Genomic DNA, 11,911 nt, shown 5'->3' with positions numbered 1-11,911 from the left:
GCCTTTGGGGGACACTCCTGGCCCGGGCAACAGCACGGACAAGGCTCGAGCCCAGGGGGCGGCGGTGTTTAGCCACAGACTGAGAAAAGGCCCTTAGACTTGGCCACGATGGGAACGGGGACCACGGCCGCGGCCTGGGCGGGGCCCGGGCCTTTCTCTTTAATAAAAGTTGGGGATGATCTTGGGGGAGGGAGCTCCAGAGGAGGGCGGGGCCGCGAGGCACCCTCGGTCGGGCCCCGCTGAGCCATGCGCAGACGCCGTCTCCGGCCTCCGCACTACATTTCCCAAGAGGTGTTGCTAATCCAGCCTGGTTACCAAGGAAACCCCGGCGAGAGGGGAGCGGTCAGAAACCCTCTTCCCCCGATTGGCTTAGAAGCCGCGATGGGCTGGAACCGAAGGAACGTGAGGCAGAGTGGCTGACGTCACTTCCGCCAAGTCCCCATCCTCGGCGGCACCGCCGTCAGCCCCGTTCGTTCGGGCCCCGCCATCCTGAGCTTCTGGACTCCTAGGCACGTTCTCGACCGCCTCGGCTCCGCTCCATCCTCCGCAGCCGCCACTGCAGGGGTTCCAGCCCTGACTCCATCTTGGGCTGGGGTGTGAGTACGGGCCCGAGGCTGGGCTGGGAGGCCGGGCGGGGGGCGGGGCGCCCATCACTTGGCTTCGGAGCTCATTGGTCCGTGTGGTGGGGAGGGGGACGGTGAGCCAATCAGCGGCGCCACTGCTTCCCTTCTCCGGCCTCTTGTTCCAGCGTGCATGCGCTCTCCGGGAGCTCGCGTTCTCTTTCTGGGCCCTTCCTTTGCTCTGTCAGGCCCTTGCTCGGTTCCGCCCCCGGCGCTTCGGCCCCTCCCTGGTAGCCCCGAGGCCTGGCCCGGGGCGTGGAGAGTCTCCTTAGGTGGCGGCGGCCGGTCCTTCCCGCTGGCCCCGGCCTGCCCTGCCCTGACAGCTGAACNGCGGCGGCCGGTCCTTCGCGCTGGCCCTGGCCTGCCCTGCCCTGACAGCTGAACCCCTCCCCCTCCTCCCCCTCTCCAGTCTCGCGGCCCTCCCCTCGCCCTGGGGGTCGATGCCCACATTCTGCCCGAGAAACGGGGCCTCAGCAGTGGAGCCCAACTCGAGGGTCCTGGAGGCGCCGCAGGGTGGGCATCAGGAGCGGGCCCAGCGCGGGGTGGGGGTGGGGGTGGGGGCGGGGGCTGCCTCTCCCTCTCCGCCTGGGCCGGGCTTAGATGAAGCCCGGGAGTGAGAGAGATCGGGGCTAGGACTCCCCACGGCTCTGCTCCCCCCACCCCAGCCGCCGCGGGGTGGGGATGCGGGTGACAGAGCTCATCTAGCCTCGTTCAGCAGATCCCGAGGGCCTCCTAGGGGCCAGCCCCTGCGGGGAGCGTATCTGTGCACAGAATGCTCGCACGGCGAACCCCCAGAGGACCCAAGGGGAGGGGGCGAGGAGTGGGGGCGGCGGGTGGGGGTGGGGAGGGCTCCCGTGACCATTTCACACTGTCGGTTTCCCTGGCTTCTGCTTGAAGACCCCCGGGGAGAAGCAGCATCCTCCGCCCCACCCTGCCACTAAGCCTCCATCCGCCTTTTTGCCACTTCTTTCTACACAGCTCACTCATTTCTCTTCCAAATGGCCGCCGGGTGGCCTGGAGGTGGCTTTGGATACTTCCTAGCGGGGGACCCCGGCCAGTCCCTTAGCCCTTCCTACTGCCCACCCAGGACTCTGAGGCGGAAGGGAAGGCTCTGTAGATTGACAGATGCCCAGGCCCTCCCTGGACTCATCAATGCCATTTTTCAGCTGCGATCCGGCAGGGACAACCCACGATCTGATTAGATCTAATGCGAAGTGTAGGCCGCAGGTCACCTGCAGACTAGAGAGAGGCCTGATGCCAGCCTTTCCTTCAGAAAGACCCGAGTTTGAATCTTGCCTCAGCTGTGCGCTGTGTGGCTGAGCCAGTTGCCTAAGCATCCTTAGCCTCAGTTTCATCCTCTGTGAAGTGGGCTAAGAGGAGCACCTGTGTCCCAGGGGTGCTGGGAAGACTGAGGGAGCTGGGGCGCTCTGCCAGCCTTGCTGGGCTGCTCTGCCAGCCTTGCTGGGCTGCTCTGCCAGCCTTGCTGGGCTCTCCACGCTTGCTGCTGCTGCTGTTACCTTGGAAAGGGGGTTTCCTCATTCCCAAGTGGAAAACTCCGCGTCTGTCCCCTTCGAAGTTCGTCTTCTTAGCGTCATAGATTGTGTCCGGGGCGGCCAGCCTCGCTCGCTCCCAGTGTCGGTGCTCTGCCCTAGCCCTGGCGCAGGCCCTGAGCACTTTCTGGGTGTTCGCTCTGGGCTGGCGCCGGCTCCTCTTCCTCCATCCTTCTGGGGCTTGGACGGCCCTCGTTAGCCTTGTCCTGGGCCTCAAGAATCCCCTGGAATTGTGGAGGGTATCCATGCTGAGATCCCTGAGCAGGCTGGGCCCCGGATCTTCGAGGCCCCTCACACCACGGCCGCTTCTCCCTGCCAGTCCAGCTGCTGGATTGCCCCTTCGTCTGGCACCTGCCGCCTTAGCCCTCCTCCGGCTCCACTTCCTCAGGGAGCTCTGGGGCTTTGCTGTCAGCTCCAGGATCACCTAGAAAAGGCCCTTCCTGACCTGCCTCCCCCTCCCACACACCCTTTCCCAGCTTCTCCCCCAGAGCTGAGCCTGGCCTTGGGCTTTGCCCCACAGGGCACTCCCTCTCCCCACTGAGCACCGGTAGGCTATCCCCAGGCCTGGAATCCTCTCCCTCCTGCCTCTGCCTTCCAGCTTCCCTGGCTTCCAGGCCCATGTTCTGCCCGTGTCACTTTATATTACACGTGTGTGTAGGTATGTGGGCATGTGTGTGGCTTGTTTGCAAGTCGATTCTCCTTTAGGCTGGGAGCTCCTCGACAGCAGGGACATTCTTTTGGGCCTGGCACACAGAAGGCATTTAATAAATGCGCATTGGCCAGCTAGCTGACTGATTCTGTGGCCCCTCTGGACAGAAGACCCCTGAGCTTGGAGCCACCAACCTGGACCGTCCCATTGGGCGTGCTGCCCCGCTCTGTGTCTGACCCACAGAGAGCTTTCTCGTGGGAGCCCCTCTGCCCTTGCCAGCCCGGACGCAGGGTCTAGCAGGCTGGGGGGCCTTTGGACAGCTCCGGGGGGCAGAAGGCACTGACTCTAGTTTCTCATTGGCTTTCCTGGGCGTCCTTGGCTCTGGTGCTAGGGGGTGGGGAGGGTGGGCTGCCTGCTTGCCTTGTGGGAGTCTGCTGGCCCTGGCTCCCCAGCTCCTGGCTGGCGGTAGGCACTAATAGTTTTTGGATCGAGCCAAGTTGAGAATATGCTCTTTCTGGCCGTAGGGCCTTGCCGGAGTCTCTGAGGGGCTTTCGAGTCCCAAATGTGGGTGCGCAGGGAGGGCCGGTTCGTCTCTCATCGATCCCTCTCTTCCCCAGCTCTGCCCCGAGCACTTTCCTCTAGAGGCGACAACTTGAAAGTGAAAGGCATGGCTCCGGTCCACCTGACGGCCCAGGCCCAGCCCCAGCAGGTAAGAGCATCTCCGTGGTTTCTGTGATAAGCGAGTTGCCTCCACATTCCGCTCCATCCTGTTTCCTTTATCGGCTACTGGGAGAAAAGCTCCCTATTTCTGCCTGTCTCTTCCTGTAACATTCGGTGGAGTCCAAGACGTTTGTTAAGGAAGCAGCTCAGCACTTCGGGGCCAGAGCACCTGCCTGGGAATGAGGAGGTGGTTGGTGTTCGGTCATTTCAGTCTGACTCTGGGACCTCATTGGGGGTTTTCTCGGCAAGAGACTGGAGGGGTCCACCGTGCCCCTCTGATCTGAGTTCAGATTTGGGCTTAGACACTTAATAGCTATGTGACCCTGGGCAAGTCACTTATTTGCTTCAGTTCCGCATCTGTAAAATGGAAATAGAAGTGGAAATGGAACACCAGGAAAAACGTTGCCAAGAGAAACCCCACAGACCTTATGTCATTAGAGGCAATCAGCCCCTTCAAGGGGGAGGTGTAGCAGCCCTGCTGTGAGAGAGCAGGCTCTGAGCAATGCTCACTACGCAGTCGGTGACCTCCGTGAAGATAGAAGCCTGGACCTGAAATTCCGAAACCAAAGCAAATGAAAAGTGGAGTTCCATTTTTCCTTTTTAAACCCTCACCTTCCGTCTTAGAATCAGTACTGTGTTTTGGTTCTAAGGTAGAAGGGCAGGAAGGGCTAAGCCATGGGGGTTAAGTGACTTGTCTAGGGTTACACAGCTAGGAAGTGTCCGAGGCCAGATTGGAACCCAGGACCTCCTGTCTCTGGAACTGACTTTCCATCCCCTGAGCCATTCAGTTGCCTCCTCGAATTCCGTTTCTTGCATGGTTCCAGTTGTATTCAGGGAATGTTAGGCCAGTTCACAGCTTTGTCAGTAATAAATTAGAAGGATTCTCTGCCTAGAGTCCCTCCAGTGTTTCCATTTTCCATCTCCTTGCCACTTTCATGGGTTCGAGATAACAGCTAAACAGTGTTTTAATTCTCACTTTTCTTGGTAACGACTTGGAACACTTTTCCATGTGTTGTTGATTGATTTGTCCATTTCTTCATATCCTTTGACAACTTCTCTAAGACGAGAATGATTTAATCAATCAATTCATGTGATACTCTGCCCCTTTGGGGTAGTAGACCTTTATCAGAGCTGTTGGGGAAAAAAAATATTTTCCCCCAAACCTTAAAGGTTTTTATTCTCATTACGTCTTGATTGATTTCTATTTGTACAAATGCCCTTTAATTTCATATAAAGACAGTTATCTCTTCTATAATGTTCTTTAACCTATGTCCATATATTTATTCTTTCCTGACACGAAGTTGTAGAATACTCTCACATTTTTCTTCAATTCTTTGTGGTAGGATTTTTCAAATATTTATTTTTTTCTCCCTATTTTATTTATTTATTTATTTTAAGGTTTAGATATTTTATTTTTTTAGAAAAATTTTCTAAATATATTATATATATATATTTTCTAAATATAGTTACATGATTCTTGTTTTTACTTTCCCCTTCACCCCCCCCCATATCCAACACATATTTCCACTGGTTTTAACATGTGTGATCCATTAAGACTTATTTACATACTATTGATAGTTGCATTGGTGTGGTCATTTCGAATCTACATCCCCAACTATGTCCGCATCAACCCAAGTGTTCAAGCAGTTGTTTTTCTTCTGTGTTTCCACTCCTGCAGTCCTTCCTCTGAATGTGGGTAGCATCTTTACCATAAGTCCCTCAGGATTGCATTGCATTGCTGCTAGTACAGAAGTCCATTACATTAGATTTTACCACAGTGTATCAGTCTCTGTGTACAATGTTTTTCTGGTTCTGCTCCTTTCACTCTGCATCAATTCCTGGGGGTCTTTCCAGTTCACATGGAATTCCTCCAGTTTATTATTCCTTTGAGCACAATAGTATTCCATCACCAACATATACCACAATTTGTTCAGCCATTCCCCAATTGAAGGGCATCCCCTCATTTTCCAGTTTTTTGCCACCACAAAAAGCATGGCTATAAATATTTTTGTACAAGTCTGTTTATCTATGATCTCTTTGGGGTACAAACCCAGCAATGGTATGGCTCGATCAAAGGGCAGGCAGTCTTTTATACTCTTTGAGCATAGTTCCAAATTGCCATCCAGAATTTTGGATCAGTTCACAACTCCACCAGCAATGAATTAATGTCCCAATTTTGCCACATCCCCTCCAATATTCATTATTCTCCCCTGCTGTCATTTTAGCCAATATGCTAGGTGTGAGGTGGTACTTCAGAGTCATTTTGATTTGCATTTCTTTAATTATTAGAGATTTAGAACACTTTCTCATGTGCTTATTGATAGTTTTTATTTCTTTATCTGAAAATTGCCTATTCATGTCCCTTGCCTATTTATCGACTGGGGAATGGCTTGATTTTTTTTATGCAATTGATTTAGTTCCTTTTATATTTGAGTAATTAGACCTCTGTCAGAGTTTTTATTATAAAGATTTTTTTCCAGTTTGTTGTTTCCCTTCTGATTTTGGTTACATTATTTTTATTAGTACAAAACCTTTCTAATTTAATATAATCACAATTATTTATTTTACATTTTGTAATTTTTTCTAACTCTTGCTTGGTTTTAAAATTTTCCCTTTCCCATAGATCTGACAAGTATACTATTCTGTGTTCACTTAATTTACTTATAGTTTCCTTCTTTATATTCAAGACATTCACCCATTCTGAATTTATCTTAGTGTAGGGTGTGAGATGCTGATTTAACCTAATCTCTCCCATATTGTATTTTTCAAATGTTTAGGTAATTTATTTGTTTTTTTACTTTCATGATATATAAGATTAGATACTGGTCTAAAATTTTTCTTTTCTGCCAAGCTATTTGTTTGAGTTTTGCTGAGAAAGCAGAATGACCTATTTCTTCTGTGGCCTTGATACTAGATGTGTCTTAAAAGCAGCCATAGATTGATCACTTCCTTACGTCATGTAAACATTTAGTCATCCTCAACCTCTTACTTGAAGTCAGTCCTAGATGAAACTGCTTATTTGTCCCATCACTGAGCTTTGGGCCTATCTAAATCAGTTCTGAAGTTTTCATCAGCATGAAATTAAACTTTGTGACCTAACTGAGAAGAAAGGTTTCCTTTGGTGGAATATACTCGTTTCTGCCAATGGATATCGATCTGAGAATGTAGACCAATTTCCTATACTTTTCAATATATGCTGCTGTAGTCTCTCCTTCATCTCTTGTCCCCTTTGGGTATTCCAGGGAAATTCACAGTTGTGTTTTTGATGTGCAAGTCTATTACTCCCAGCTGCTTGCAAGAATTTCTCCTTGACCCTGAAATTTTAAAACTTGGTCACTATATTTGTGGGTGAGTCAAACTCAAGATTCCTCCTAGTTCAGTGATTCCTATTGTGTTATTTAAAATCACTTGGGATACTTGGAACTACATTTCCCGTGATCCCCAATGGGTTTCCTGTTTTGGATTACGTATTCAAAGTGAGGGACTGTTTTAAAATAGGGGGAAGTGACTTTGAACTGCCTCTTTAGCTACCGGGCGCGGGAAGGTACGAAAGGTAAAAATGGCTGAGGTGGCAGTTTGAATACTTACAGGCACGTGGTCTAATGATTTTATCTCTATCAGCATGGCTTTTATTAAAATACTATTCTCCCTTTTAGTATCTGCCTTCCTCATTTTTAAAAACAACACTATTCACATTTTCCCTTCTATTTCCATGATTTCTGGGCAATTTCTTATGCTTTATTATTACATGGATTATATGATTCAGATTCTGTTTTTTCATCACTTTCTGAAATATCACTATTTCTTAGAATGTCCAGTTTGCCTTTGTCTTTTAGGTCTATTGTTCTGTTTTGTAGGGATACGGGACCATCATCTGGTTCTGCCCTTTTAAAAGATGAATCTGGTTTTAACTATATTTTCAAAATTTTAAAAACCTTCCCAAACTTCCATGGTTCACAGAGAGGCCATTACTTTAGTGAGATTTTCCCTTTTTTTTTTTGTCATCTTGGATTCTTCATTGTAATTATGTCATGGCCATTGATAGACTCTGATATCTAGTTTGGGAGTTTAACAAAGATGGCTGGATGTGATAGATGCTATGTTTTTTCTTCTACATTTCTGCTCCCACAGTTCTTTCTCTGGATGTGGATAGTGTTCTTTCTCATAAGTCTCTCAGCATTGTCCTGGGTCATTGCATTGCTATCAGTAGCAAAGTTGATTATATATGATCATCCCACAATGTATCAGTCTCTGTGTACAGCATTCTCTTGGTTCTGCTTCTTTTGCTCTGCATCAATTCCTGGAGGTCCTTCCAGTTCACATGGAATTCCTCCAGTTGATTATTCCTTTCAGCACAGTAGTATTCAATTACCAGCATTCTCCAGTTGACAGGCACTCCCTCATTTTCCAAAAATTTGCCACCACAAAGAACGCAGCTATAAATATTTTTGTACACATATTTTTCCTTATTATTTCTTTGGGTACAAACCCAGCAGTGGTATGGCTGAGTCAAAGGGTAGGCAATCTTTTAAAGCCCTTGAGGCATAACTCCAAATTGCCCTCCAGAATGGTTGGACACACAATTCTACCAGCAATGCATTCTCAATTTTGCCACATCCCTGCCAACATTTATTATTTTCCTTTACTGTCATATCGACCAATCTGCCAGGTGTAAGATGGTACCTCAGAGTTGTTTTAATTTGTATTTCTTTAATCAGGAGGGATTTTGAATACTTTTTTATGTGCTTATTGATAGTTTTGATTTCATCCTATGAAAACTGCCTATTCATGTCCCTTGACAATCTGTTGATTGGGGAATGACTTTTTTTTTTTTTAAATTTGACTTATTTCCTTATATATTTGGGAAATTAACCTCTGTCAGAGAGTTTTGCTATAAAAATGTTCTCCCGGTTTGTTGCTTTCCTTCTCATTTTGGTTGCATTGGTTTTGTTTGTACAAAGCCTTTTTAATTTGATGTAATCAAAGTCATTCATTTTACATTTTGCAATGTTCTCTATCTCTTGCTTGGTCTAAAATTCCTTCCTTTGAACAGGTCTGACAGGTAACTATTCTATGTTCATCTAATTTACTTATGATTTCACTCTTCATATTTAAGTCATTTACCCATTAAAAATTTTTTTATTTAGAATATTTTTTCATAGTTGCATAATTCATGATCCTCCCCTATCTCCCCCTCCCAACCTCCGCTTTATCCTCTCCCCTCCCAAAGCTGACAAGCAGTTCCACTGGGTTATACATGTAGCATTGTTCAAAATCTATTTCCATGTTATTCATGTTTGCAGTAGAGTCATCCTTTAACATTAGAACCCTAATCACATCCCTATCTCACTGCATGGTCGATCATATATTTTTCTAATGCATTTCTGGTTCCACAGTTCTTTCTCTGGATGTGGATATATTCTTTCTCACAAGTCCCTCAGGATTGTCCTGAGTCATTGCATTGCTGATAGTAGAGAAAATCCACCACATTCAATTTTACCACAGTGTATCAGTCTCTGTGTACAACATTCTCCTGGATCTGCTCCTTTCGCTCTACATCAGTTCATGGAGGTCTTTCCAGTTCACATAGAAATCTTCCATTTCTTTATTCCTTTCAGTACAATAGTATTCCATCACCAACAGATACCATAATTTATTCAGCATTCCCCAATTGATGGACACCCTGACATTTTCCAATTTTTTGTCACCACAAAGAGCACAGCTATAAATATTTTTGTACAAGTCTTTTTCCTTATTATCTCTTTGGGGCACAAACCCAGCAGTGGTGTGGCTGGATCAAAGAGCTGATGGTCATTTTGTAAGATTAAAATTAATATTCAATAACTCTAAGTATTATATTTTATAAGATTTAATAATAATTATTTGAAGTAGAAGAAATAAAAGGACAAAAGTAAAAACCTGAGTAAAGAACACCTCAGTAAAATTCTCCTGCCTCTCACCTCACCCCACCTCCACAGCCACGGTTCTGAGAGAAGAGAGTGAGGGCAGAGCTACACAAAACTTTATCCTCTCTACATCAGCATGTAACGTGAGAAGGAAGATGGGATGCTGGGAGAAAGAGTTCCTGGGGAGCAAAATTCTCATTATACAATGCCCCCTGTGATTCCATTGGGAAACGAGCATGTAGAAATCTCCCAGATTTAGATACCTAGTTTCCCCAGTGAACCATTTCACATAACCAATTTATCTCTCTAAAGATCTTTAACCAGAGGTGCATACAATATTGTATCTTCTAAGAGGAAACTACAGTAATTTAGGGATAAGAGGGAAATAAAAGAGAAAGAGAACAAGACCAATAATGATTGCTAGGCGCATTAGCAAAAAACCAATTAGGGGACAGTTCCCTTTGGCATAAGAGTTTACATTCAAAATAAATGTATTCAACCCCCCCAAAGTTCAATTTCGCTACATCCCAAAGTTCATTCGGGATCTTTTGGTGCAAGGTGAGGTTTCTGCAGGCATCTCCATGGTGCCTTCTCCAAATAGTTCACTTACTGGATTTGGGGAGGTAGCAAGTTTCTTATCCTAAAATGACTTTCAAACAAGAAACATTTTTATGAATCTAGAATTTTATGACAATAATACAATCCCCCCTGAGGAGGATGTTGACCAACACACAGATCACTCTGGGATACATGGCTGAGTTATGCAAAAACACAAAATAAGTAAATAAATGGATGAATGGATGAATAAATAAATAAAATAAAGAGAAAAAATAACTTATGGATGAAACGTAAAATATCAAAGTCTCATGTGTAAAATTTCTAAATAAGGAAAACTAAGCCCATAACAGGCCCTTGAATCAGAGACTGATTAAAGTGATTTATGTCCCACAAGCCTGTAGTAACAATTATGCACTTACCCAGTTGGCAGCCAGGACTACAGAGAAACACCACACTATACAAGAGAGAGAAAATGGACTAGATTTTGAAGCAGAAAAGTAAATCTCATTCCCTGATCTAATTTTACTTTTGCTCTCAGGGATAGGGGGGCCAAAATGGCAACCAAACTGAGGTACTTGGTAGAAGTCTGGTTCTGGCACAGGGGAATTCTGCATCCGACTTTGCAAACAGCCCCTTCCTCAAACCCCCAAATAAGTTCAGGTCCCCTGTCTTGGCACAGAATCTCATCAGTCCTCCCAGGATTGGTTGGTCTCCTTGACCTTGTGCTCGTTGGCACTGTGCGGTGGCTCTTTTGTGATCCCTCCTCCTGGCATCAGACACGATCATGATTTAATCAGAATATTGCTTTAGAGTAACTTTAAGGGCTACTACTGCTAGGCTCCCACCTTTCACATTTTTTGTCATTATTTCTCATTTGTGAGTTAATTTAGCTAGAGATAATGATAGTGGGGAAAGCTCACGGCCTGGGGAGCTAGACAGCCCGGGTTTGAGACCCAATTCTTCTAGTGACCGGCCGGCTACAGAACCCGAGGGGTCTATTTCCTCGTTTTGTCTTCCGTCATGTAGGGATGGTGGATTGATGCTGCCCTGCCTGCTTCTCAGGGTTGTTGTGAGTTTAGCAAATTGTAAACGAAAAGTACATCAGAAACATGAGTTCTTGTTCCTCGTGTAAATGGAGGCAGGACCTCTGTGAACCTCAGGCTTCTCTTCCCCAAGAGGGAGCCCTGTGACAAGCACAGGCCTTCCCCCAAGAGACTGCATGCTTGCGGGGCTCCCCCCTCACAAGACGCCCACAGAGGGAGGTGGGAGGGGGCTGGAAGGGGCAGATCCAGGAGGGGATCCGGGCATGGCAGGGGGAGGGTGGGCTGCCACCCTCAAGGGGGTGCTGCCTGGACGAGGGAGGACACGGTGACGCGGTCTTGACCATCAGGCCGTTAGAGAAGAACTGAAACAACGGGGGGCTCTGCTGACTTTCTGAGGGCCACGGCGAGTTCTCCCGGGACCAGGCCCCTCGCCCAGGCTGTCAGCAGGTGCCTTTTCTCACGATAGCGTGTTCTGGTCCGTGACTCCGATCAGGGGGTCACGTACAGCTCCTGCCCGTCTCTGTGGGGGGGGTCCCGGCTCAGCACAGACCTGTTGTTCCAGGCCTCCGTGACCTTCAGAGACGTGGCCGTGGACTTCACCCCCGAGGAGTGGGGGCACCTGGACCCCTTCCAGAAGGAGCTCTACCGGGACGTGATGCTGGAGAACTTCAGGAACCTCGTGTGCCTGGGTAAGGCCGGCCAGCGCCACCCCCAGAACTGCCCTCCCCACGTGCTGGAGGGATCTTGCCCTGAGTGGTTCCGGCCTGGGGGTGATGAGCGCCTTCCCCCTGCCCCGTGGCCCCCCCCCAGCCCTTGGTCAGCCTCCCCCCTGCCCTGCAGCCCCCCCCCCATGCCCTGCGGCCCC

The 11,911-nt window shown here is 47.9% G+C and overlaps 1 protein-coding gene across 1 annotated transcript in view; it reads left to right on the top strand.

The window, feature by feature from the left end:
• The first annotated feature begins 523 nt into the window (after window positions 1-523).
• The window catches only part of LOC123230551 (zinc finger protein 184-like), a 25,958-nt gene continuing 14,570 nt past the window's right edge, over window positions 524-11,911 (top strand). Inside the window, exons 1-3 of the mRNA XM_044656683.1 lie at window positions 524-596; window positions 3,437-3,528; window positions 11,609-11,735. Of these exons, the coding sequence (XP_044512618.1) occupies window positions 3,487-3,528; window positions 11,609-11,735 (169 nt within the window). The 5' untranslated portion in view covers window positions 524-596; window positions 3,437-3,486. The remainder of the gene's footprint in view (window positions 597-3,436; window positions 3,529-11,608; window positions 11,736-11,911) is intronic.

Source organism: Gracilinanus agilis, chromosome 1, assembly GCF_016433145.1.
Source record: "Gracilinanus agilis isolate LMUSP501 chromosome 1, AgileGrace, whole genome shotgun sequence".
Taxonomy (NCBI): Eukaryota; Metazoa; Chordata; class Mammalia; order Didelphimorphia; family Didelphidae; genus Gracilinanus; species Gracilinanus agilis.
This window is presented reverse-complemented; position numbering and strand designations above follow the sequence as displayed.